At 59.9% G+C, this 22,810-nt stretch overlaps 2 protein-coding genes across 3 annotated transcripts; one reads left to right on the forward strand and one right to left on the reverse strand.

The window, feature by feature from the left end:
* Positions 1-364: 364 nt before the first annotated feature.
* On the forward strand, positions 365-9,162 carry SYTL1 (synaptotagmin like 1). 2 transcript variants are annotated; one of them, XM_030328254.1, is made up of 15 exons: positions 366-495; positions 2,905-3,133; positions 4,353-4,501; positions 4,694-4,778; positions 4,859-4,904; positions 5,322-5,394; positions 5,718-5,815; positions 5,953-6,066; positions 6,241-6,407; positions 6,649-6,745; positions 7,083-7,241; positions 7,507-7,585; positions 7,693-7,792; positions 8,523-8,728; positions 8,936-9,162. In XM_030328254.1, the coding sequence occupies exons 2-15, from the start codon at positions 2,943-2,945 to the stop codon at positions 9,073-9,075; spliced, it is 1,704 nt and encodes a 567-aa protein (XP_030184114.1). In that variant the 5' UTR covers positions 366-495; positions 2,905-2,942; the 3' UTR covers positions 9,076-9,162. The 2 variants fall into 2 exon arrangements, with proteins under 2 accessions (XP_030184113.1, XP_030184114.1); XM_030328253.1 differs by having other exon boundaries at positions 365-495; positions 4,353-4,778.
* A 163-nt stretch (positions 9,163-9,325) lies between these two features.
* On the reverse strand, positions 9,326-22,456 carry MAP3K6 (mitogen-activated protein kinase kinase kinase 6). Its single transcript, XM_030328256.1, is given in 31 exon segments — positions 9,326-9,590; positions 9,593-9,641; positions 9,854-9,930; positions 10,227-10,300; positions 10,387-10,499; positions 10,594-10,765; positions 11,022-11,163; positions 11,443-11,619; positions 11,761-11,920; positions 12,222-12,360; positions 12,468-12,660; positions 12,763-12,920; positions 13,430-13,535; positions 14,992-15,128; positions 15,383-15,510; positions 15,869-16,002; positions 16,100-16,187; positions 16,340-16,435; positions 16,526-16,575; positions 16,701-16,808; positions 16,888-17,050; positions 17,275-17,434; positions 18,070-18,182; positions 18,268-18,438; positions 18,868-18,974; positions 19,357-19,525; positions 19,641-19,831; positions 20,080-20,103; positions 20,190-20,329; positions 21,597-21,849; positions 21,852-22,456. Coding segments are annotated over 31 exon segments (3,924 nt in total). The 5' UTR covers positions 21,942-22,456; the 3' UTR covers positions 9,326-9,548.
* Positions 22,457-22,810: the final 354 nt, after the last annotated feature.

The raw sequence follows: 22,810 nt of genomic DNA on the forward strand, positions 1-22,810 counted from the left end.
AACCCTTCCAACCCTGCTTCTTAGAAAGGTCTCTAACCTTGCTTTCAAAGCAAGTTCCTATCAGCAATTCAGCAGGCAGGGTGGGGGCACCACCCATTCCGCAGCTGAGACAACCAAGGCTCTGAGGGGTTGGTGCCGCTCTGCCCTGCGGTACAGGAATTACAGAATAAGTCCGCAGTGGAGCTGGGGCCAAGCCCCGGGTGCCTCCCGCCCACCAAATTGGCTCTGGGTCCTCTGCAAGGCAAGGCTTCGCAGCACCCCACCCCACCCTCCGCCCCGGGTGCCGAGAGTCCAGGCCTGGTTTTGCATCGGGCCCTGCTGAGAAGGTGAGAAGGTGTTTCCTCCTCCTCCTCCTGGGGCAGCTGCTCTGGGCTGCTGATTGAGTCAGCCTTAGTCCCTCACTGCACGTCTCCTGAAGTTCAGCCCTGAAACTCGGCTGCCAGGGGAGCCGAAGTCACCCTGCGAAGGTGTCTGAGCCATACTGGACCCCTCCAGGTAACATACCTCAGGGCCAGGGTTCCCTGCCAGTGTCCAACGGGTAGGCACTTCCACCTGGTATCCTGGGTACCCTCTGGGGCCTTGGGTGTGGGAGGAGGTGGGAGAGGGTCTGGGACTGGAACACATTGACCAATGGGTCTGTCCCATAGGGTCGAAACAGAGTGGGGAGGACGGGACACTTGGTTCTGCCTCTAGAAGGAGAAGGGGCTGCAGGGAGGGAGGCGCTGCTGGGGACCCCAGGCTCAGACCTGCAGGACAAGGGCAGGGTCGGTTCTGCAGAACATCCCCCACCTCCCTACTCAATCACACACACCCGGTGGTCCCCAGGGCACCAGAGCACACCCCACAACACAGTCCAGTCACACATACAGCACAGGAGGAAATACACAGTGCACGCGCCACACAACGCTGTCACCGGAAAGTTACTGAACGTACCAACACAGACAACAGTCACCCACGCGGCATCACATTGTGACATGATGCACAGACACACACGCATTGATACAATATTCACACCCACACAATAAACAGCCTCCTAGATCCCACAGTATGCAGACTCTCACAAGGGCACAACGTAACACAGAGACCTCAACACAGCCTTGCTCACCATGCCACAGAAGAGCCCCCGATCGTGCATTTGCAACACCCAGCACTTTGAACACAGCAGATGTGCAGGAAGTATTGTTAACATTGGGCACATGGGCATTCACAGTGTTATACATGGTACTCGATATAGACATTCGGGAACCCCAAGCCCTGGGGTGAGGGTGGGGCAGCACAGGGAGAGGGCTCTCTCGGGCTTGACTCAGCTGGGCGGGCACAAGCCAGGACCTGCCTGCAGAGCACCCTCTTCTCATCTCAGCCTTGCCCGGTGCCCTGGTGTGGGAGAGGCCGGGAGGGGCAGCAGGGGAGGAGAGGCTGCCCAGCGGGCTCACGCCATGCCTCTGCTCTGCCCATGGCCCAGTCATGGGTCTCTTGCCGCGTTCACATGCCCCTCTGAGCTTGGCAAATGTTTTCCTTCCGGAGTCACCATGGTACCTGAGCAGCCTGGGCGGCTTTGCCAAACTTGGCCTCCACCTCTGGGACCCCAGCCAGGTCCTGGGTCAGGGCAAGGGGGAGAACCCATGTGGCCCAGAGGAGAGGGGCTCAGGGGCTCGGGGAAGAGGGCTTGGGTGGCAGTAGGGGCATCCCTGGCTGGAGACCTCAGTGGGAGTGGGTGCAGTGGTTACCTCAGAGGGGAGGAAGTGGGGGTGTGGCTGGGGAGGAGATTGCTTCAAACAGGAAGGCCAAATGGGCCAGGGCAGAGTAGAGGTGAAGGGTGGAGGGAAGGAACCCATATTGGGAGGTTCCCCGGGGCAGGAGGGTGAGCAGATGTGTGTGTGTGTGTGTGTGTGTGTGTGTGTGCCTTCCCCATGTGTGTGCAGGTATATTTCTGCATTCAATTAATCAAACTTTTACCAACTATCTGTTGTGTATAACATACGGGGTTTTGGGGTGAGGCCCTGTCCCTATCTTCAAGGAGCTCACAATCCAGTTGGTGGAGGGGCAATTTCTGTGCAAAAGTCAGTGTGATTTGTATGAATCTCAGGTCATGTTTTTGTCCCCAGGGTTATTATACATTCTGTGGGTCCTCGTGTGCAGGTTTAAGAAAATGTTAGGTACGGGGGCACCTGGGTGGCTCAGTCGGTTAAGCCTCTGTCTTCCGCTCAGGTCATGATCTGGTGGTCCATGAGTTCAAGCCCTGTGTCAGGCTCTGTGCTGACAGCTGGGAGCCTAGAGCCTGCTTCAGATTCTGTGTCTCCCTCTCTCTTTGCCCCTCCCCCACTCCCACTCTGTCTCTCTCTCTCTCTCTCAAAAGAAAATAAACATATATATATATATTTTTAATTTAAGAATATGTTAGGTACATGTCCTGGTCTGGGCATGGGTCTATATGGGACTATAACTGCATAGGGTCCTTTGTGGAGGAACATGTGTCCACGTGCCTGTCTATGCAGGTATCAGTGTGCCCATGTGTACACCTCCCCGTGGGTAGTTGTGTCTTCAGTGTCAGTGTGTGTGCATGTGTGACTCTGTACACGTCTTCAAGTGTGTCTATGCGTGTATTCATGAGCCGGTGTATGCACGTGTCCATGGGGGCGCATCATGCCACCTTGATCTGCCCAACATTTGGGTGTATATTTGGGCAGAAAAGGGCAGTCGGGGCGCCTGGGTGGCTCACTCGGTTAAGCGTCTGACTCTTGATCTCAGCTCAAGTCTTGATCTCAGGGTCGTGAGTTCAAGCCCTGCGCTGGGCTCCACTCTGGGCGTGAAGCCTACTTTAACAAAGAAAAAGGAAAGGCAGTCAGCTCCTGGATGTGCCCCGTATTCGGGCAGGGCCTGACCTGACCTCTGGTCTGCCCCCAGGGAGCCACGTGTGCCCAGCTGGGGCACTGCCCCAGCTGATGCCCCACAGGGGTCCCCCGTCTCAAGAGGGACTCTGGACCCTGCCCTGCCTCCTCATGGCGCATGAGCCAGAGCCTGAGACTGATGGACTGTTAGACCTCAGCTTCCTGACAGAAGAGGAGCAGGAGGCCATTGCCGACGTCCTGAAGCGAGATGCCCGCCTTCGCCAGTTGGAGGAGGGCCGGGTCAGGTGAGGCAGGGCAGGGGAGCCCAGGAGGAAGGGGCCCCAGGCTCTGGGAGGCTCAGGTGTGCCAAATATCTGGGTAGTTCTTGTTTTTGCCCATTGGTTGCCTCCGCCCTTAGCCAGCTCAGCTCCTCACCCCTCCCAAGGTGGCTGCACGAGCTCTCTTACCAGCCTTCCTGCCTCCCAGCTTGCCCTCTCTGAGCCCCTGGTCATGCCGTGCCCGGAGCTCCCCAGATCTGTTCTTAATATCCCCTAGCAAAACCTCCTCTGTTTCCTCAGCATCTCATGTCAGGGCCAAGCTCCTAAGTGTGGTCTGCAAAGCCTCCCTGATTAGTCCCTGCCAGCCTCCCCGATCTCATCCTCCACCAGCAAGCCCCACCCCTGACACACATAAAGTGTCCACTACAGCCACCCAAGTGCTTAACAGTCCCCGAACACACCCTTTACTCCTATGCTGTCCCTTCTTCCTGGAAAAAAGAGCACAGTGGCAGAAGAGCATGGGACTTACAAGTAGCGTTTGGGGACAGACAGACACCTCTCAGCCATGTAACCTTGGGCAGCTTACCCTACCTCCCTAGCAACACTCTCCTCATCTGTAAAAGGGGCTTAAGGAGCACTACCTCATAGAATTAGGAGGAGGGATTATGCACAGTAGTCATTTAATGAATGCTAATGATTCTCCTTCTCTGCCAGGAGAACTCCAATTTGTCCTTTAAGAAGCAATTCAGGGGCGCCTGGGTGGCGCAGTCGGTTAAGCGTCCGACTTTAGCCAGGTTACGATCTCGCGGTCCGTGAGTTCGAGCCCCGCGTCAGGCTCTGGGCTGATGGCTCGGAGCCTGGAGCCTGTTTCCGATTCTGTGTCTCCCTCTCTCTCTGCCCCTCCCCCCGTTCATGCTCTGTCTCTCTCTGTCCCAAAAATAAATAAACGTTGAAAAAAAAAAATTAAAAAAAAAAAAAAGAAGCAATTCAAATGTCACCTCCAGTGGGAAGGCCTCCTAGATTCCCACAGGCAAAGCTGGCCCTTCTCATATCCATCATGGCACCTACCTCATTATAGTGTACTTATCTACTCTGGATGCAGTCTTCCCACCAACCTGAGCTCCTTGACCCAGAGTAGGGATCGAGTCTGATTTGTTGTGTCCCTGGGTCCGGGTCCAGGGCTTGGCACAGAGTGGGTGGCAGGAATGTTGGTTGGGTGACAGCCATCCCCTCCCTCATCCTCCAGCAAGCTCCGGGCCTCGCTGGCAGACCCCGGGCAGCTGAAGATCCTGACGGGAGACTGGTTCCAGGAAGCGCGCTCACAACGGCACCACCATGCCCACCTTGGCTCTGACCTTGTCCGAGCCTCTATCCGCAGAAAGAAGAGCTCCAGGGGTGAGAGGAGATCCCTAGGGTCGGGCTGGCTGCACGCAGCCCAGGGCACTGGGTATACATGGACAGGAAGAGAGGGCCCCTGGTACTGTGTGTCTTTGGGTGGGCACCACCCCTCCCAGGAGCAGGAGGTAAGTGAGCATCTTCAAAGGCCAGACTTCCTGAGACTGAGGGTTCACAGAACTTCTCACCCAGGCACGGGAGACCAGGCTCCAGGCAGCGATAGGGAGGCTGAGGCCGCGGCTGCTGAAGAAGAAACTGAAGAGGAGCTGGAGCCCAGGTGAGGAGGGGTGACAGGGAGGGGAGGGTGCCTACCAGTCCCCTGGGGCCTATCCCCTGACAGCCACCTCTCCCTTCTAGGCTCCCCACGGACAAGGCCCCCCAAGAGATGCTCAGCAAGGCTGAGGTGAGGAATGAGTCACTGAATGAGCTGATGAATGAATGGGATGTGAGAATCAGGAGATCCTGGTCTGGGCCGCTGTCATCCTCCTCTGTCCAGTGGAGATATGGACTTGGCCTCTAAGGGAATCTCAGAAGCCGGCTATTAGAGGTGGTGGGGGACGGAGCTGGGCGAGGCCCAGGACTCAGACACTACTGTGCCACCAGTGGGACCCTGGGAGTCAGGCAGGGCAGGCCCTGACATGTGAGGGGGTGTGAAGTACAGGCCCAACTGGTCCTGCAGCTGCTTGCCAGCCCTGCCTTGAGGGCTGTGCTGAATCTGTCTGGAGTAGCCAGCTGGAGCCTCTGACCTCTGACCCCACTGTGACCTTTGACCCCTTTGTCACCAGACCCCACTGTGACCTCTACTCCTTGCTTCTTTCAGGAACCTGATTCTCCCTCACCATATGTCCCCCTAAAGACTTCAGAGCATGAGGAAGAGCCCCAGGCCCAGGAAGGTGAGTGGGAGGGTGTGTATTGGGGAGTAAGGAGGTTTCGGGGATCAGAGTCTAAGTGACCCCAATCGCCTGTGGGAGTCACCTTCTCTCTCACCTTCTCTCTCTCTCTTTCTTCTCTCTCTCTCTCTCTCTCTCTCTCTCTCTCTCTCTCTCTCTCTCTCGTGTGTGTGTGTGTGTGTGTGTGTGTGTGTGTGGTCTCCTTGGGCGTCCCGCAGCACTGGGGCCTGAATCTGCAGGTCACCAGGGTCGCAAACCAGTCCCTCCAAATTGGCTCAGGGGCGGGCAGGAGAGGGCCACGCTCAGCAGCTTGTGCCCCATCCCAGCCCCGGGCCCAGGGGCCCCACAGGTCTACGCGGTGGAGGCGGACCCGGAGCCCAAGCCGCGGTCGCGGGGAGAGGAGCCACCGCCTACTACAGCCCAGGTAGGCGGGAACGGCCCGCGGCTGCTCCCAAGACCCGGAGCGGATTCTGGGCGGGCAGTGCCCTTTGCCCCAGACTTTAAGCCGCCTGGGAAGGGGCTGGGAAAGAGGGGGCGCCCGGTCACTTCCCCCTTCCCCAGACCCAGGCGGCGCCAGAGATCCTGGAGAACGGAGAGGAGGCCCCGGGGCCCGGCCCCTCACTCGACCGCATGCTCAGCAGCAGCTCCTCCGTGTCCAGCCTCAACTCCTCCACGGTGAGGAGTGAGGGCGAGGACCTGGGGACGCGGGAGACCGGTGGGGAGGGGGGCGCCTTCCCTCTGTAACTCCGCGCGTGGCCCGGGCCTGACCCCTCCCTCGCCCGCCCCCCTCTCCTGCCGCGACCTGAGCCCTGCCTGCACGCTCTCCCTGACCGGCACCCTCGCCCGCAGCTGAGCGGCAGCCAGTTGAGCCTGTCCGGGGAGGCGGAGGCGGGCGCCGTGCAGGTGTGCGGCTCTGTGCACTTCGCGCTGCGCTACGAGCCGGGCACCGCGGAGCTGCGCGTGCACGTGATCCAGTGCCAGGGCCTGGCGGCCGCGCGACGCCGCCGCTCGGACCCGTGAGTGCCCGACCCGCTCTCGCCGCCCCACCCCACCGTTCTTCGTGACCTCAGTTTCCTCGTCTTCAAAATGGGGAGTATCGATGTCCATGGGAGGCGTGGGTGAGATAACTCCTGGGAAGCGCTGCACGGGAAGCCGTGCTCCCCCGGCTGGAGCTGGGGAGGCCCACTGGGGGGGCGGGTAGGCGCTGGAAGGGCCCCCCCCCCACTCAGCTCCAGTCCTCCCCTCCCCCTGCCTCAGCTACGTCAAAAGCTACCTCCTCCCGGATAAGCAGAGCAAACGCAAGACGGCGGTGAAGAAAAGAAATCTGAACCCGGTCTTCAATGAGACTCTGCGGGTGAGGCTGCGACGACCAAAAGACTCCCCCATTAATGAATCCGACGGCCCTTCCTGCGGGGGCCGGGTGGCAGGGACCTCCATAGTATGGTCATTGCAGGTCGCTCCGATCCTCCGTTCTGCGGGAGGAACGGCAGGGAGGCCCTCCGTCCATGCGTTCTCCAGTGGGTCAGTCTAGTGGTGGGCATGGCGCTAGTCCAGACCCCCATTTAATGGCCTTCGGGGCTCCCCCGGATTCCCTCGTGCAAGGAGAGCGGTAGGACAGGGGCGTACACTCCCGCAGCGCTGAAGCCGGGGCCAGCCGCGGTGGTCCATTAAAGCGCACTTCCTGTCCCCAGTACTCCGTCCCGCAGGCCGAGCTCCGGGGCCGCGTGCTGAGCCTATCCGTGTGGCACCGCGAAAGCCTTGGTCGCAACATCTTTCTGGGCGAAGTCGAAGTGCCTCTGGACACGTGGGACTGGGGCTCTGCATCCACCTGGCTCCCCCTGCAGCCCCGGGTGAGGCAGCTGGCCCGCATGGGGAGATCTCCCACCTGCACCCTACCGAGCTTTCCTCCAGCCCCACTCAGACTCCGCCTTAGGCCTCCCCTTCCCTCGGGGCTACCTTACTCGCCATCTTACTGCTCCCTTCGAGGGCCTGGCCCCCGACGGCCGGTTGGGTGCCCCCGGCTGGCCGCGCCCGGTCGATGTATGGAGACCCCACCCCTTTGCGGCCCCTTCGGCTTGGGCCTGCTCCCGCCCCTGATGAGACCGCCTCTCGCAGGTCCCGCCCTCTCCCGACGACCTTCCCAGCCGCGGGCTGCTCTCTCTGTCGGTCAAGTACGTCCCCGCCGGCTCCGAGGGTGAGTGACCGCCCGGCGAGAGGCCGTGCTGGACCGGCCCTGGGAGGAGGGGACCTCCAGTCGCGCAAGGGCGTGGAGCCTCGGGCCTGAGCCGAGCCTCTCCGCAGGAGCGGGACTGCCCCCCAGCGGGGAGCTGCACTTCTGGGTGAAGGAAGCTCAGGGCCTCGTGCCGCAGCGCTCAGGAACCCTGGACTCCTACGTACAATGGTGAGGGGCATCGGGACCTTCGCGCTTCCCTTCCTCCGCGCCCCCTCCTCGGGAACGCCCCACCTCCGACAAACCCCTCCTAATCAACCACCCTTGATCCCCCCAGTCTGATCTTTGACCACTGAGCGGGGGTGAAAGGGACGACTGGAGCAAAGGCCTGTCAGGGAAGTTAAGGACACCCTTGAGGAGCTGCATTTCAGAGTGGCTCTTCCCTGAAAAGACCTGGAAGGCCAGGCTGTGGGGCTTGGCCCTGAACTTGCAGTTCAGTGGTTTTCAAAGTACCCTCTAGGGGTCTTCTAGGGGTGCCTCCAGGTGGTACCCCACACTCAGAGAGTGAAATGGAATTCAGCGGATCAGGTTCTGAGCTGCAGACCCAGATTCCACCACGGACAGTGTTGTGCTTTTACTTTTTCAGTGATATTTTATCTTGCAGAAAGGGTTCTGAGGCTTTAAAAAGTTTGGAAACAACTTTCGGGGGCAACAGGGAGCCAATGAAGGTCATTGTGTGGGGAAGTAGCAGAGACATTACTCCAGGGTCTTGTGAATAAGAGTTGTAACTTTTATTTATTTTTTTTTTTAATTTATTTTTTTTGGGGGGGAGTTGTAACTTTTAAAGGCAGGAGGCCTCAGGCAGCAGCCAGGGAACATGGACATTGTGAGGGAAAACGGGTAGGATTCAGTGAATGGTTGGTTCTGGGTCATGTGATTGCCAGCCCACCTCCCCCCACAGTTCAGTGCTGCCTGATGACAGCCGGGCCAGCCGCCAAAGGACAAGGGTGGTGCGACGCAGCCTCAGCCCTGTGTTCAACCATACCATGGTTTATGATGGCTTCGGGCCTGCTGACCTGCGCCAGGCCTGTGCTGAGCTCTCCCTCTGGGACCATGGGGCCCTGGCCAGCCGCCAGCTGGGGGGTACACGCCTCAGCTTGGGCACAGGTGAGTGGGGCAGGGCCCTGGGGAGATCTGATGCTGAGAAGCAGGGGCTCCGTGTGTGGCCTCGGGCACTTCTCTGCCCTCTCCTGGGCTTTGGTGTCCACTGAGAACTGGGAGTGGAAGTGCATAATCTGGGACCAGGCAGGTGTTCCTTGAGACCTGGGGTGTCCGGTGTGACCACGGCCTCCACCCCTGTCTGCACATATCTAGGCAGCAGCTATGGGCTGCAGGTGCCCTGGATGGATTCCACACCAGAGGAGAAGCAGCTGTGGCAGACACTCCTGGAGCGACCATGCGAGTGGGTGGATGGCCTTCTGCCCCTCAGAACCAACCTGGTCCCCAGGACATAGTTCTCCTATAAGCCACCCAACTCCTCTCGGGACCCCCATCTCAGGGCCTGCCCTTGGCTAAAACCAATAAAGTTTATTCTAAGGGCAGCAAGGGGCTGGTGTCTGTTTGGGGGTGAGGGTGATGTCGGGAAAGGGTGATGGTAAGTGAAGGAGAACAGGTGAAGGAACTTTAGACGGAAAGACCTCAGGGAGCTGCGCCCAGGAGCCCCTGCCCCTACCCCTTACTTCGGAAGTTGCCAAGGCCCAAGCGTACAAAGGTGTTCTGTTTAATAGTCTTTGCCTGGCGGTACTTGATATGCTTGGGGCATCTCTATGGTTGATTCTGCCCACTGGGGCTGGGCCTGGGCCCTACCCTGCCCCCCATCCACCTGGCCTCCTCCAGTTGACCCTGAGTCCTGGGGCAGGTATATCAGAAGCTTCTCGTGTCTTCTCCATTCATCCATCCTTGGGTCTAGCCTCTTGTCTCTGAGCTCTCATTCAGCCTCTTGGGGGCCAGGGGTAACCGGCGTGGATCCTCTGCTCGCTGTGCCAAGATGGCTCTCCAGATGCGGCATACCATCCCTCCCCTGGGGATAGCAGGCTCAATGTGGTTTGCCAGAATAAGGTCCTGGGCCCTCTCTAATACCCACTGTCTGCCTGATGCCCTCTCTGTCCCCAGAGGACACTGGTTTCCCTGTAATTTCCAGGGAGGAATCCAGGCAGGCATGTAGCTGGGGGTCAGGATCTGACCAACACGAAGCCATATGCATGGGTCATCCTTGGAGGGCCCAGGACATACCTGATGCGGGTGTAGATGAGGTCATCTCGAGTGGCACAGGTCAATAGGGTATGGAGGGTGAAACTGTGGTTCAGCAGCTGGTTGCGGACAGAGACCCGGATGCAAAAACAGTGGAAGAAAAAATCAGAGAAAGATGTGTTCAGAGACTCAGGTACTAGCTGTGTAGTACCACCAATATGCTAGGGCAAATACCCCTTTCGGGGCCGCAGTTTTCTCATCTGTACCATGGTGGGGGGGTATACTAAGTGCTCTTCCCACAGTGAATTCTCTGTGTGAGGGGAAGAGAGAGGGGAAGTGAGAAGAGCTGAAAGATGGGCAGAGGTGGAGTCTTTGGTCGGTGGGGGTCAAGGATAGCCAGCACTCTCCCCCTCACCATCTGGATGGTGCCTGAATCCACATTCAGTTCCTGTAGCCACTGCACCAGGCCCTGATCCACTGTGAGAGCAGCTGTCAAGGAGGAGTCAGGTGGTGAATCCAGGGGTACTTCCTGCCAGAAGCTGCCTCACACTCACAGCTAGTGTTCACCAGCTCACCTGGGGGCTCGGAGGCCAGGGCAAAGATCCCTGCCTTCCCGCTGACCTGCTGTAGAGCTTGTTGCACCAGGGCCTGGCACTCCCGCTCCTTCTCAGCCAGGACATCTCGAAGCCTGTTGGAGAATGCAGAGGCTGGGAGAGTAGAATAGCCGGAGGAATGAGGGTGAAGCTGGCTCAGAGGGGATGGACAAGGCCCAGGGGCTTTACCTGTCAGTTTCTGCTCGCAAGAGGCTCAGCTGCACCATCAGGGGCGGGGATCCCTGCTCTGGTTCCCCAGGGAGCCGGCTCAACTTGACCAAGGTTTCCTGCTGCTTGGACTGGGGTTCCTCTTCTTTACTTGACTCCTCTGACCTCGGTGGGACCGCCTCCGTCTCCACCTCTGCCAAGCCAAGTGACTGGGGTGAGGTCAGGCAGGGAGGGAACGCCCATCTGGGATCCCCAAACACATCCCCAAACACTGGGGGTAAGGCGCAAGGCGCCAAGGCGCTGGGTACCCGCCAGGCAGTGCCAGTCTGGGATAGGCCCGTTTGGCCACGCCCCACCCGTTCCTTTCCGCCCCTGCAGAGCGTAACCCCTACGGGCCACGCCCCCTCCCGGCCCCATTTATGCTCGTCACGCCCCCGAAGGGGTTTTACCCTCGCTGGCCCGCCGACCAGCTCCATTCGGCCCTCCTGGGCCCAAGACAGCCAGGGCTACCCGTACAGCTCGGCTGAGCAGCGAGTCCAGTACGAACATCCAGTGTGGGCGGATATGGCGCCTGCGGAGGATCTGCTTCACCTGGAGAGGGAGAAAGGGCGCTTGGCTGAGTCTCAGATAGAGGTGGGGCTCGAGTTGGAAAGCCCTAGAAAGCCTTCTGCCAAAGGCTAGTTGGGTAGGCGGACTTGGGGCCGAGGGAGGGGCTGGGAAGTTAGAACTGGGTAGATGTCCCTTTCCTGCGGGCTCTATCTTCACAGGGAGGACATGCAACCTTGCAACACCAAGTCCTTGCACATTCCCAGGCACAGGGAGCTCACTACCTCTTATTAGGCAGCCCTGACTTCAAGAAAGCTCCCTCACCGCATCCGGGAAAGCGAAGAGCGGTCCATGCAGAAGCGCCGGCCCGAGGCCTTGCGCCCGCAGCTGCCCTTGCAGCGCCCGCAGCTCCTGGGCCAGCTGCCGACGGTTGGGCGTGTGGATGTGCGCGGCGAGGCAGCGCAGCAGCTGTTCCACATGATTCCTGCCCAGACGGGGACCCTGAGAAGGAAGAGGGGTTGTCAGTGGGTGTTTGCCGCCTGAGTCAAGAGAGTTGCCGGTGGGTGGAGGAGTGAGGGAGGCGGTCAGCAGGCTTCCCGTCCGCGCTCGACCGCCAGGGAGCGCTGGGGCGGCCGCACCCACCTGTTCCTGCTTCAGGCGCAGATTCTCCGCCAGCGTGGGCAGCTCCTGCTCCAGCACCGAGGCCAGCATGGCCCTGCGCTTGCTCTCCTGGTGCAGCAGGCTCAGCCCAGAACTCTCCTCGGGGGACGTGGGCTCCTCCGCCCCGGGTTCCTCAGGCACCCTAGTGTAATGGGGAGCTGCCGGTGGAGGGCGGGTAGCAACACCGGCCAGCCACCTCCACCCCAGGGTTTGAATCCTGGCTCTTGTATTTTTATGCCTACCTCACAGGGATACAAGAGATAAGCCTGGCACTGAGGCGGCACGATAAATAGAAGTCAGAGCATCTGGGAGGGGGCACCAAATGCCATCCTTGCAGGTGGCTGGAGGTGCCAAGGCCGGGCGGGGTGGGGGGCTTCTTCTGGAGGGAGTACAAGGGCAAACCCAGATGAGGCAAAGTCACTCTCCAGACCCTGGGCTCTCACCGGAGCTGGCTGGTGTCTCCATAACTGAGGCAGCGCTTGGGCGGACTGGGTGGATGCTGAAAGGGTGCCTGCGGGCACGGGAATGTCTGGGACTGGGTGGTCGAGTCGGCCGAAGGAGTGGGGCTGGCTGAAGGGGCATCTGAGGGAGGGACATGGCTGTCAGCATGGGCCCCCGTTCAGTCTTGTCACCTCCACAGCTCCTCTGCCCTCACCCCAGCATGCCCCCTCCCTCCACTTGTGTAGTACCTGAGGGCCGCGGTGCGGGTCTGGGGGAGCCAGGGCTGCGGCTCCTCTTCCCAGGCTGCAGGAAGGGGTCCCCCAGCAGTGCCTGAGCACTGGCTCGGAGACGGGGGTCTGGCTCAAAAGTTCGGAGAAGGAAGGTTTGGGCCTCCGCTGACAGAGAAGTGGGCATTGGCGGATGCACCTTGTACATGCCCACCTGGGAAGGGTCGGGGAGGGTAGACAAAGGTCAAGTTTAGAGGTGTTCAGGGCCCAGTCTGTCCCCACCCGACCTCATGAGCCAGGCCATGGGGGGTCTCACCTGAAACATGGCGGCTTGCGGGCTCCCTAGCTCATGGAAGGGTGGGCGACCTGTGGCCATCTCGATAACAGTGCAGCCCAGTGACCAGATGTCAGCTGCCTTCCCATACCCTCGTGGGCCCTGGTCAATGATTTCTGGGGCCATATACTGTAGGGTCCCTAGGGCAGGAGCAGTAGCAATAGGGCTCACGTAGGCTTGATCACTGCGGGGATGGCAGGGGGCTCTATCGTCCTCTGGCCACCTGCGCCCACAGTGAATTCTATCATCCAAACAGTTCCCATCACCTACCCTGGTGGTCAAACACCTGTCCTGAGTTTCCTCACTCATCCTAGGCTCTATCATATTCTGACTCCTTCACCCCCTGGAGGTTCCTTCCATATGGAGGTCCATATCCTGGACAGCATCATCCACTCTGAACTCTGTCACACACTTTAGCCCGCATCGACATTTCTGAGCTCCATTTCAGGCACTTAAATTCACCATCATCAGCTATCCGAGCTCCAGTTCTAGATTCTATCACCTCACCTCTGGCTCAGTCACCAGCCCTGGGTTACATCCCCCATTAGGGCTCTAACTCCGTGGCCAGGAGAAACACCATTCCCTGAAAGGTCTTAAGAGTTCTTCTGTCCTAGGTCAGCACCCCACTCACCACCCCACACCCCACTACCTGTGAAGGTCTCAGTGCAGGGTGTGATGCCTGCCAGCCTCTTGGACGTGCCGAAATCAGAAATCTTGAGCAGCCCACTGAAGGTGTTGATCAGTACGTTGTCCCCCTAAGTAGAGTGGACATTGTGCTCAGTGCACATCAGGCTGGGCTTCTGATGGCAAAACCGGACCCTATCCTGGGATCCCATCTCCTAGAATCCCAGCCTGACCCCACCTCTATCGGCCTCCTCCCTCTTCGATCCCACTTATGACTCCTGGGACCTGGCACCTGGTTTGCCTTCAGGTCTGAAGTTCTTTCCTTCCCTAGGGAGCCTCCTTGATTAAATTCCCCACCCTTTGCAAAGGGGTCTGCACTCTTAATTTAAACTGTCAGTCTCTGTCTGGAGCCATATCTCCTCCTGTCCCCCTTCACCAGTGAGCCAGGGTGGGCCAGCTACAGGGCTTACCTTTTTTCATTTTTAAAAATTATTATGATGATTATGCTTTTTAAAAAGTCAGCTTTATAATTACTTTATAATAAAAGCCAAGGATATAATTTACATACAGCAATTTTTACCATTTTCAGAGCATAAGTCAAATGGCTTTGACAAATCTATACAATTGTATAACCACAACCAAAATAATAATATTGAACATTTCCATTACCCCCAAAGGATTCCCTCATACTCTTTTTTAAAAACGATCTCAGGAATAGAACTTAGTGATTCATCACTTACGTATAACCCCCAGTGCTCATCCCAACAAGTGCCCTCCTTAATGCCCATCGCCCATTTAGCCCATCCCCCCACCCAACACCCCTCTAGCAACCCTCAGTTTGTTCTCTGTATTTAAGAGTCTCTGATGGTTTGCTTCCCTCTCTGTTTTTATCTTATTTTTGCTTCTACAGGGCTTACTCTGATGTCGCTCTCTCTCTCTTTTTAATTTAATTTTTTATTAAAATTTTTTATATTTATTTTTTTAAGAGAGAGAGAGACAGAGTGCAAGTGGGGGAGGGGCAGAGAGAGAGAGAGGAAGACACAATCCGAAGCAGGCTCTAGGTTCTGAGCTGTCAGCACAGAGCCCAACATGGGGCTCGAACCCACGAACCATGAGATCATCACCTGAGCTGAAGTCAGACGCTCAACCGGCTGAGCCACCCAGGTGCCCCTAATTTAATTTTTTTTATTTAAAAATTATTTTTTAATTTATTTTGAGAGAGGATGAGAGCAGGGGAAGGCCAGAGAGAGAGAGAGAGAGAGAGAATCCCCAAGCAGGCTCTGTGTATCGGCTCTGAGCCCAATGCGGGGCTCAAACTCACAAACCATGAGATCACGACCTGAGTCAAAATCAAGATTTGGACGCTTGACTGTCCACTCAGGCGCGCTCTCTCTTTTTTAATGGTTATTTATTTATTTTGAGAGAGAGCACGTGCACATGAGCAGGGGGAAGGGCAGAGAGAGAGAGAGAGAGAGAGAGAATTCCAAGCAGGCTCTTCGCTGACAGCGAACCCGTGAGATCATGACCTGAGCTGAAACCACGAGTCGGATGCTTTAACCTACTGAGCCACCCAGGCGCCCTGCTTACCTTGATGTCTCGATGCACAATGCGGTTGTCATGCAGGTAGCTGAGTCCCTGCAGGATCTGGCGGGTGTAGAAACTGATGGTGCTCTCGTTGTCCTGCAGGGGTCCCCACACTGACCGCAGCAAGGAGGACAGGCTGCCTGGGCAGAAGCAATCCGAGGTCATCACTGGTGCCCACTTACTCCCGCCCTCAGCTCTCTGCTCAAGGCCCGGGCACACCCATGCCATGACCCAGACTCCATCACCACCCAGCTGCACTGTGTCAGCTAATGCCAGGCTACACCACCCACACACGCTAGGATTCATCTTCCCCAAGGGTTTCCCACCCCTCCCTGGCTCCATCCCCATGCCCCGCACTTCCAGTTCCACTTGCCATCCCACGCAGGGCAGGTACCTCCGGGCACTTCCTCCATGAAGATCTTGAGGTAGCCGCCCTGGCTGGCGGAGCCCAGATAGCGCACAATGTTCTTGTGGCGAAGGCGTTTGTGCAGCGCGATCTCTTCATGCAGGGGTTGAGAGAACCTGGGGACAGGTAGGGAGAGACCAACAGGCGAGCTTGAAGCAGAGACGCTCCCCCCGCCAACTCCAGCACCAGCCAGGCCACGCCCCCAGGACCTGCCCCAACCACACGCCCCTCTGTGACCTTCCCCACCCTATCTGTCACCCAGCCCACAGGCCCCTCCGGACCCTTCCGCCCTCCTGGTCCCTGCCGTTCTGCCCACGGGCCCGGGCCCACCCGGCATCTGTAAGCCCGACCAGGAGGGCATCCGCGGTTCCCGCGCCTACAGTCGCGCCCACAGGACCCCCCTCAACTCGTGGTCCCGGCCACCTGGGCCCCAGCGAGCGCCGAGCCCCGCCCGCGCGGCCCCGCACGCCGCACCTGCTGTCCCGCTCCGGGATCTCCTTAATGGCTATGCGCACCCGTGTGTGGCGCTCGCGGCCCGCGTACACCGCCCCATAGGTGCCCTTGCCCAGCACCAGCCGCTCGCCGGTCTCCGTGTACTCGTAATCGAACTGCGGGGGTGGGGGGGGGGCAGGGGATTGGTGAGATGGGAGCTCAGCAGGGGCCCGGGCCCTTCCTCCTCCCCGCCCTCCCAGCCCCCTTCCTCACCTCCAGCACCTCCCCCACGCCCTCCGCCTCCTCTGTGGGCACCGTGGAATCCGGATTCGTCACCACGGCTTGGATCAGGCTGCAGAACCTGAGGGTGAGGGAGGTCAGGCCCACGGGAGGGGTAGCTTGGGCGGAACCGTCCCCTCCGATGCCCGGGAGCACCCAGGGGACATGTCCCTTCCTTTCCCTCACTCCCCTGGCACGCCCCACCCCAGCCGCCCTCGGAGAGGCTGTGCGCACCACTGGCAGTGCCCTACGCTGGGGAAGCACAGCTGCACGTCCTGAGCCGGTGGGAGCGCGTAGAGGAAGCAGCAGCGCTCGTCCCTCTTCGAGGTGCTGAGAAGGGAGGAAGATCCCCAGTGAGCGCCCGGTGGCTGGCAAAGCCGCCCCTCCCGGGACCTGGACGCCCCTGGTCTCGCCCCTCACCTGACCCCGCAGATGGAGGCCACTGGGAAGGTCCAGCTGGATGGAATGTCCTGGGAGAAGAAGGTGGGTCTGAGGGGGCTGCTGGGGACTGGGAGAGTGGCTTGGGGATGGGACAAAGGTTCTAGAGAAGGGGTGCACAGCAGTGAGGGGTGGGGGACCTCAGCGGTGACCTCACCTCGGTTTCGGGCTCCAGCAGGCTCAGGGTCACTGCGCTCACCGGGTCAGCACCCTGAATCTCGAGCCTCGCAGGCAGCAGCACCTTGTTCATCTCCAGGACCAGCACCTGCAGGTGATGAGGAAGGGGCTGGGTTAGAAGGGGCCTGCCCCTCTCCCAGTCCCACACTCCCACTGGGCGGCCTCACCAAGCACTGGTCCCCTTGGGGACAAGCCGTCTTGAGTGGCTGACAGGACTGTAGCAAAAAGCGGAGCCAAAAGTGGGCACGGTGCGGGGGTCCTTCAAGAGGCTCTAGCGTGGGTCTGAAGTGTTGGTACAGCAGGAAGGTTTCCATCATGGACACCAGGTACCTGCAGGCATGGCCTCGTCCTCAGCTCAGCCCAAGCCCCGGCTGGCACTGCCAGGGAGAGCAGACTGGCTTGGACGAGGCCAGAACATGGGCACTGGGTACGGCGGGCACCGGTCTGGAATAGGCCATGTCGTTGGCTCCAGGGCTCAGGCTGGAATGCCAGCGGACATAAGCTCGGGGGCTGGCAGCCCAGGCCGGGCCAAGACTGTGGAGGGGACCACCTACCATATGGGAGCATTGAGCTTGTACAGCTGCTCTGCAGCCAGCGCCACCTGGGCGAGGTCATTGGCGAGGATCTGAGCTCCCAGGTAGAAGCCTACATCCCAGTAATACTGCATCTTTTCCACACAGCCTTTTCGGGCCAGCAGGCAGCCCAGCTTCATGCCTGGGAGAGAGCGGTACGGGTCCTAGGGAGTGTGGCGGCAGGTGTGGGCAAAGCCCAGGTGTGGGCCACAGCACTCGTGTGGGCGGGAAGGTGGAACTAGGTGAGGGGCGCGGTGAAGCGCCCGACTCTTGATTTCAGCTCGGGTCACAATCTCACGGTTTGTGGGCTCGAGCCCTGCGTCGGGCTCTGCGCTGATAGCACGGAACCTGCTTGGGAATCTCTCACTCCCTCTTCCTCTGACGCTTTGCCCCTCCCCACTGGTGCATTTTCTCTCTCTCTCTCTCTCAGAATAAATAAACATTAAAAATTATTAAAAAAAAAAAAAAGAAATAGCTGAAAACTTTAGTGGGACTCTCAGATGGGAGTAGGAGCTTCGGCACAAGGAAGGTTTGGGGAACAAGTGTGTGCAGAATTCAGTGTATAAGGAACACAGGTGTGGCCTTAGGCACACCTGTGGGTTCAGGGCTCATGAGGGCCCAGGACAGGTATGAGGGTCCAGATGTGGGTTTGGGAAGAATAAGTCCAAAAGGGGACAAGGCCACTCCCAGCTCCGGCCCAGTGTCCTTTCTCCCCATGCTCTCCCCTGGCCCCTCAGAGGCCCTGCCGCTGGGAGGAGGGGTGCAGGACGGACTCACCTATGAGCTGGAGCTCCTCAGAGTCCTCAAAGCGCTGCCCAGCAGCGATGAGCAGCACAGCTGCGTTGATGCCCGAGTGGAGGCTGGGCTCCACATCAAAGGCCTTGCGATACCTGGGGTGCGGGTGGGGACTCAGGGCTGGACTGATGCCCACAGGCCCGTCCTTCAGCCCACTGTCTACCCACTGGCGCCCCTTACCAGTGATAGGCTTGCTCCCGGTGCCCAGCGTCCTGGAAGCCAGAGCTGAAGAACATGTCCTTGTAGACACGGCCGCACATGCAGTACAGGTCAGGTGCCACGGAGCCCTCACACTGTACCAGCGGCAGAAGCACAGCCAGGGCCTTCTCCCGGTCCCCAGGCCTGTTCCTCCTAGGGAAAGGGGAAGATAGGCTGGGGACTTACCCGACGGCCCCGCCCCCTCTCTACCCAGGAACCCCTAGACCCTGAACGGCAGGGCCCCTTCCAAAGGCCTGACGGTAATGAACCCAGAATAGCTGTGACTCTGGTCAGCACGGACGTCTCTAGAAGTAACGATCCCAGAGAGAAGTGATTCCTAGCAGCTGTGACTCTGAGGAAGAGTGACGGCGGGAACTGCGACCGCTCCAAGGGCAGCAGCACCACTCCCACCCCACTCCACCCCAGAGGCAGCAGTGACAGGACAACAGGGACCATTTGACCTCGGTGTGACCCTGGCCAGCAAATTCCCTGAATGGCACTGATCCCAGACTGCGGTGACGTCACACGGCAGAGACCCATGTCCTCAAGTGGCTATGACCTGAACGTGGCTCTGCCACTCACCGGTTGAGGGCGAACGTGTAGTGGAAGCAGACGTTGTGCTGCTGGGCCACGTCACAGGTGGGCAAGGCCTGCAGCGTCTCCACCAACTCGATGATGGCTGAGTAGTCCTGCGGGAGGGCACGGCACACACTGGCACGATGGCCTCTGGGGGGGGGGGTCCCATCGGCCCCGAGACCCTGAGGAAAACCTTGAGCTGGGGTCCCCTCCCATCCCTGACACCCCATCTTCCCACCCCCCACACCTAAGGCCCAGGAGGCAGTGTAGACACCACACCTTTCACAGAGAACCGACCGTGTGCCCCAACTTCCCTGCTGCTCTGGGAGACAGCGACATGATCGTCCCGGGCCACAAGTAAGGAAACTGAGGCTCAGAGACATCAGGTAACTTGCTCAAAGCCACCGGTGACTGAGGGGCACAGCCCGGGGATGGACTCGGGCTCCTCTGACACGGAATACCGCTGCCCTGCCTGCCTCTCTGAGCACCACACACCTGCACATCGCGGTAGGAGAGCAGCAGGTTCATGATGATGTCGGGGCTCAGCAGCTCCACGCTGTCCAGTCTCCGCTGCAGGCGAGCCAGCTCCTGCCGCAGCTGCTGCCCGCAGAACCGCTCCCGGGCCTGCCGGATGTCCTGCCGAATGGTCTCCCGGAAGTAGCCACTATGGCCCCCAGCAGAGGAGGGAGGGGGAGAGAATGATGGGGCCTGTCCCTCAGCCCCAGCCCACCGGGCCCTCACCGGCCTCCTCCTCCTGCGCCCTCTCTGCGCCCCATTACCAAGAGTCCGTGGGCGTGGCCTCCAGCAGGCGGGCGAGCCGGCCCACCAGGGGTGTTAGCAGGGCCTCCGTGCCCACCCCGGCCTGTACCAGCCCATCAGCCAGGCCCCTCAGGAGGCCTGCATCACCGCACAGCACCCGACCCGTGGCTGTCACCACATAGGGGATCAGTGTGTAGCTGCCAACACAATCCTGGTGGGAGGGAGGCAGGAATCAGTGCAGGCCAGGGGTCAGCACCAGGTCAGAGAGGGGCACTGAAGTGGTCAGAGGTCAGCACCAGTGGGGATGGGGACAAAAGAGAAGGGGCACACTTCATGAAGGCTGGCCGTAGGGAACAGAGGCCCACATGGGGAACTAGTGAGGTCAGAGGTGACTGAGGAGGCCAGAAAAGGTAGTGGAGGTCAAAGGGCACATTGGAGGCAAGGGTGGATTCTGCTCACCGAGTTCTTCTGGAAAACATCCTCCTGCAGGGGACAGTCAGATACTGGTATTCTAGGTAGGCACCACCCCAGGCCCTGTGCCTACCCCCACCAGCCACCTGGCCACCTACCCGAAGGGCCTGCAGGTCAGGGAGGTCAGCCTGGGAGCAGAGGAGCACGTTGTTGGTCATGCTGAAGCTCTCACGCACGCCGAGGTGGTAGAACAGGGAGGGCTGTGCCAGGGAGCTGCTCACCTCCAGCACCACCACATCTGTGGGCACAGAGGTGGAGGCTCTGAACCTTGAAGCCTGGCTGGGTGGGGAAGGAGCCTGGGGATCCACCCTGGCTCGGTGGGTGTTCCCATGTGACTCCCGCAGGGTCCCGTTTTGCTCTGGGTCTCAGTTTTCCCCTTCTAGGCCCCTCTAGCTCTTCTACAGGACTGATGATATCTGTGGTGTTGCAGGAGAGGATTGGGCTCAACAGGCTGGGACCCTCATCCCACTGTTCAGAACCAGTGAGCACTGAGCATGGAGGAGAGGAGCTGTGCACCAGCCAACAGCCTGTTCCGCGCCATTTGAAAGGCATTCGAAAGGTGTGGCGCAAACACAGAAGTCCCCTACCCTGAGTCCTCAACGCAGTCTCTTGAGAGGGGCGGGCACCAGCAGTGTGTTTAGACAATGCTGTGCCTGTGTGTGTATCGCTTAATGTTTCTACCTCTGTGAGTGACAGTGGCTGCGAGGGCCTGCGTGAATCAACATATGTGCGATTTGCGAGTCTAAGAGTATGTGTGTCTTTGTATCCTCGAGGTCGCGTCAGCCTTCATTTTTAGGCTGCGATTTTAGGGCCATCAGGCAAGCTCGGTTCCCAGACTCTTGGATGAACAAATAAGTGTCAGGGGCGGGGCGCCTGGGTTGGCGGAAGGGAGGGGTGACCAGAGCGGGAATAGCCGCCGGTCTGGCCCCGCCCCCGAGCGACCCAGCCCTGCCTCCAGTTCCGCCCACTACCTCGCAACCACTGGGGCCTCACAACCTAAATCCCCTCGCCCAGAATCCCGCGCCGATGGATCCCTTGGCTTTTCTTTCGGCCTCTCTAGCCCGATCTTCCCAAGTAGTATGCTACCTCCCCTGAACTCCAGCCCCCCAAGTACGGCCCCTTTCCCTACTCCAAGCTCCACCTCCCAGGATCCTCCCTCACGAGCTCCGCGTGAGATCGTCTTGAGGCTGAGCCCTCCAACCTCACTCCTGAGATTTCACACTCTGTCCCCCTCCCAGCCTCGCCCCAATCCTAACCCCAGGCATGGTGCCGACTCCAGAGTGCTTTAAGCCCCGATCCAAGGCCGGCCGCGCTCCAGATCCCCTAAATTCCACTTTTATCATGGCCCTACCTCGACCCCTCAGCCTAGCTCACCTTGTGCCCCCCAGACCCCATATACCCATCTCGGGGTCTCCCCGGAATCGCCGAACCACGCCCCCTTCGGCCCTCCCCGGGACCCCCAAGCCCCGCCCCGGCTCCTGATCCCGCCCCCAGCGCGCCCTCACCCGCGTTGTAGAAGGAATCCAGCGCCGCGGTGTCTCCCAACGCCAGCGTCCCGAAGGGTAGGCTGCGCAGCTGAGGTCGCGGTCGCGGCCCGGGGAGCTGCGCGCAGGCCTCGCGCAGGCAGCGCAGGGGCAGCGGCTCCGCCTCGGCTCCAGCCTCGGGCTCCACCCCGGGCTGCGGCTCCCGGGTCAGCACATAAACCACGCTGAGCGGCCGGCTTCGCGCGCAGCCCCGGCCGGCGGGGCGCGGTGGGGGGGCCGGCCCCGGCTCAGCGCCTCGGCGAGCGGGTCCTGCCAGCAGCTGCCGGCGCGCTCCAGGGCTCCAGACCGCTGGCACGGCCCTGCCATGCGGGGGCGCTCCGGTGTCAGGCGCCCGGCTCTGGGCACCCGGGGCGGGGCAAGAGCCAGTGGCTACGGATCCAGGGATCTCAGGATTGGGAATCTCCTACGAAATCTGGAAACCCAGAGTCCGTCAGAGGCCCTGTTCCGGGAATCTGGAGCCCAGGGCCAAAGCCAGGCTCCGACCAAAGGTCCTGAAGATCTGAGTGGGGATTGGGTCCCGAGAATCTGGGGCATCCAGTGATCCGCCGCTCGGAGTCCCGGGAATCGGTCTGGCCGTGTCCACCACCCGGACTCCGCAGGAAAGAGTCCGCCGTCGCTCTCTCCTGCCCTCACATGTAGGCCGGGCCCAGCCCTTTCCCGGCCGACTGGGAAAGCTCCACCCTCGGCCCTGGGGCAGCGCCGCTCCCTAGCGGCCCGGGACTTGGCCTCTCCCCTCCCTCCTCTCCCGCCAGAATCTCTGAGACTGGCCGCTTCCGGAACAGCCTGTGCCCCTGTGCAGCCAACCACTGTGGTCTACTACACGGCAGGAGCTTTTAAGATGTGTGCCCAGGCAAGGGCTAGGAGGGACTTGTGAACTTCAGAACCCGCCCCCCCTGCCCCCCCGCGCCGTGCAGGTGTCTGTGGAATGAATGGATCTCCAGAGAAGACCAGGGTGTGCAGAACACAGCGAAGGACATACATTCTCCAGGGCTCCACTGCGCAGGCAGAGGGACTAGAATGGGAGAAACCTGCTCCTTTGCCTGCCAGGAACATGGTACTTGGCATCTGAGCCCAGGCTTTATTTTGCCTTTTGCCAGGAGGCTGCTTTCCCCAGCATCCAATCTGCTGTGGAGCCTTGCTGACCTTTGACCTCCACCCGGAATATGACCATGGGA

This window comes from Lynx canadensis, chromosome C1 (genome assembly GCF_007474595.2).
Source record: "Lynx canadensis isolate LIC74 chromosome C1, mLynCan4.pri.v2, whole genome shotgun sequence".
NCBI classification, from domain to species: Eukaryota; Metazoa; Chordata; class Mammalia; order Carnivora; family Felidae; genus Lynx; species Lynx canadensis.

Excerpts from the sequence above, each read along its gene's own strand:
- SYTL1 (XM_030328253.1), top strand. The coding sequence starts at position 2,943 with ATGCCCCACAGGGGTCCCCCGTCTCAAGAGGGACTCTGGACCCTGCCC. Across the intron at positions 5,395-5,717 it reads AGAGCCCCAGGCCCAGGAAG|CCCCGGGCCCAGGGGCCCCA; the intron begins GTGAGTGGGAGG and ends GCCCCATCCCAG. Across the intron at positions 8,729-8,935 it reads ACGCCTCAGCTTGGGCACAG|GCAGCAGCTATGGGCTGCAG; the intron begins GTGAGTGGGGCA and ends GCACATATCTAG.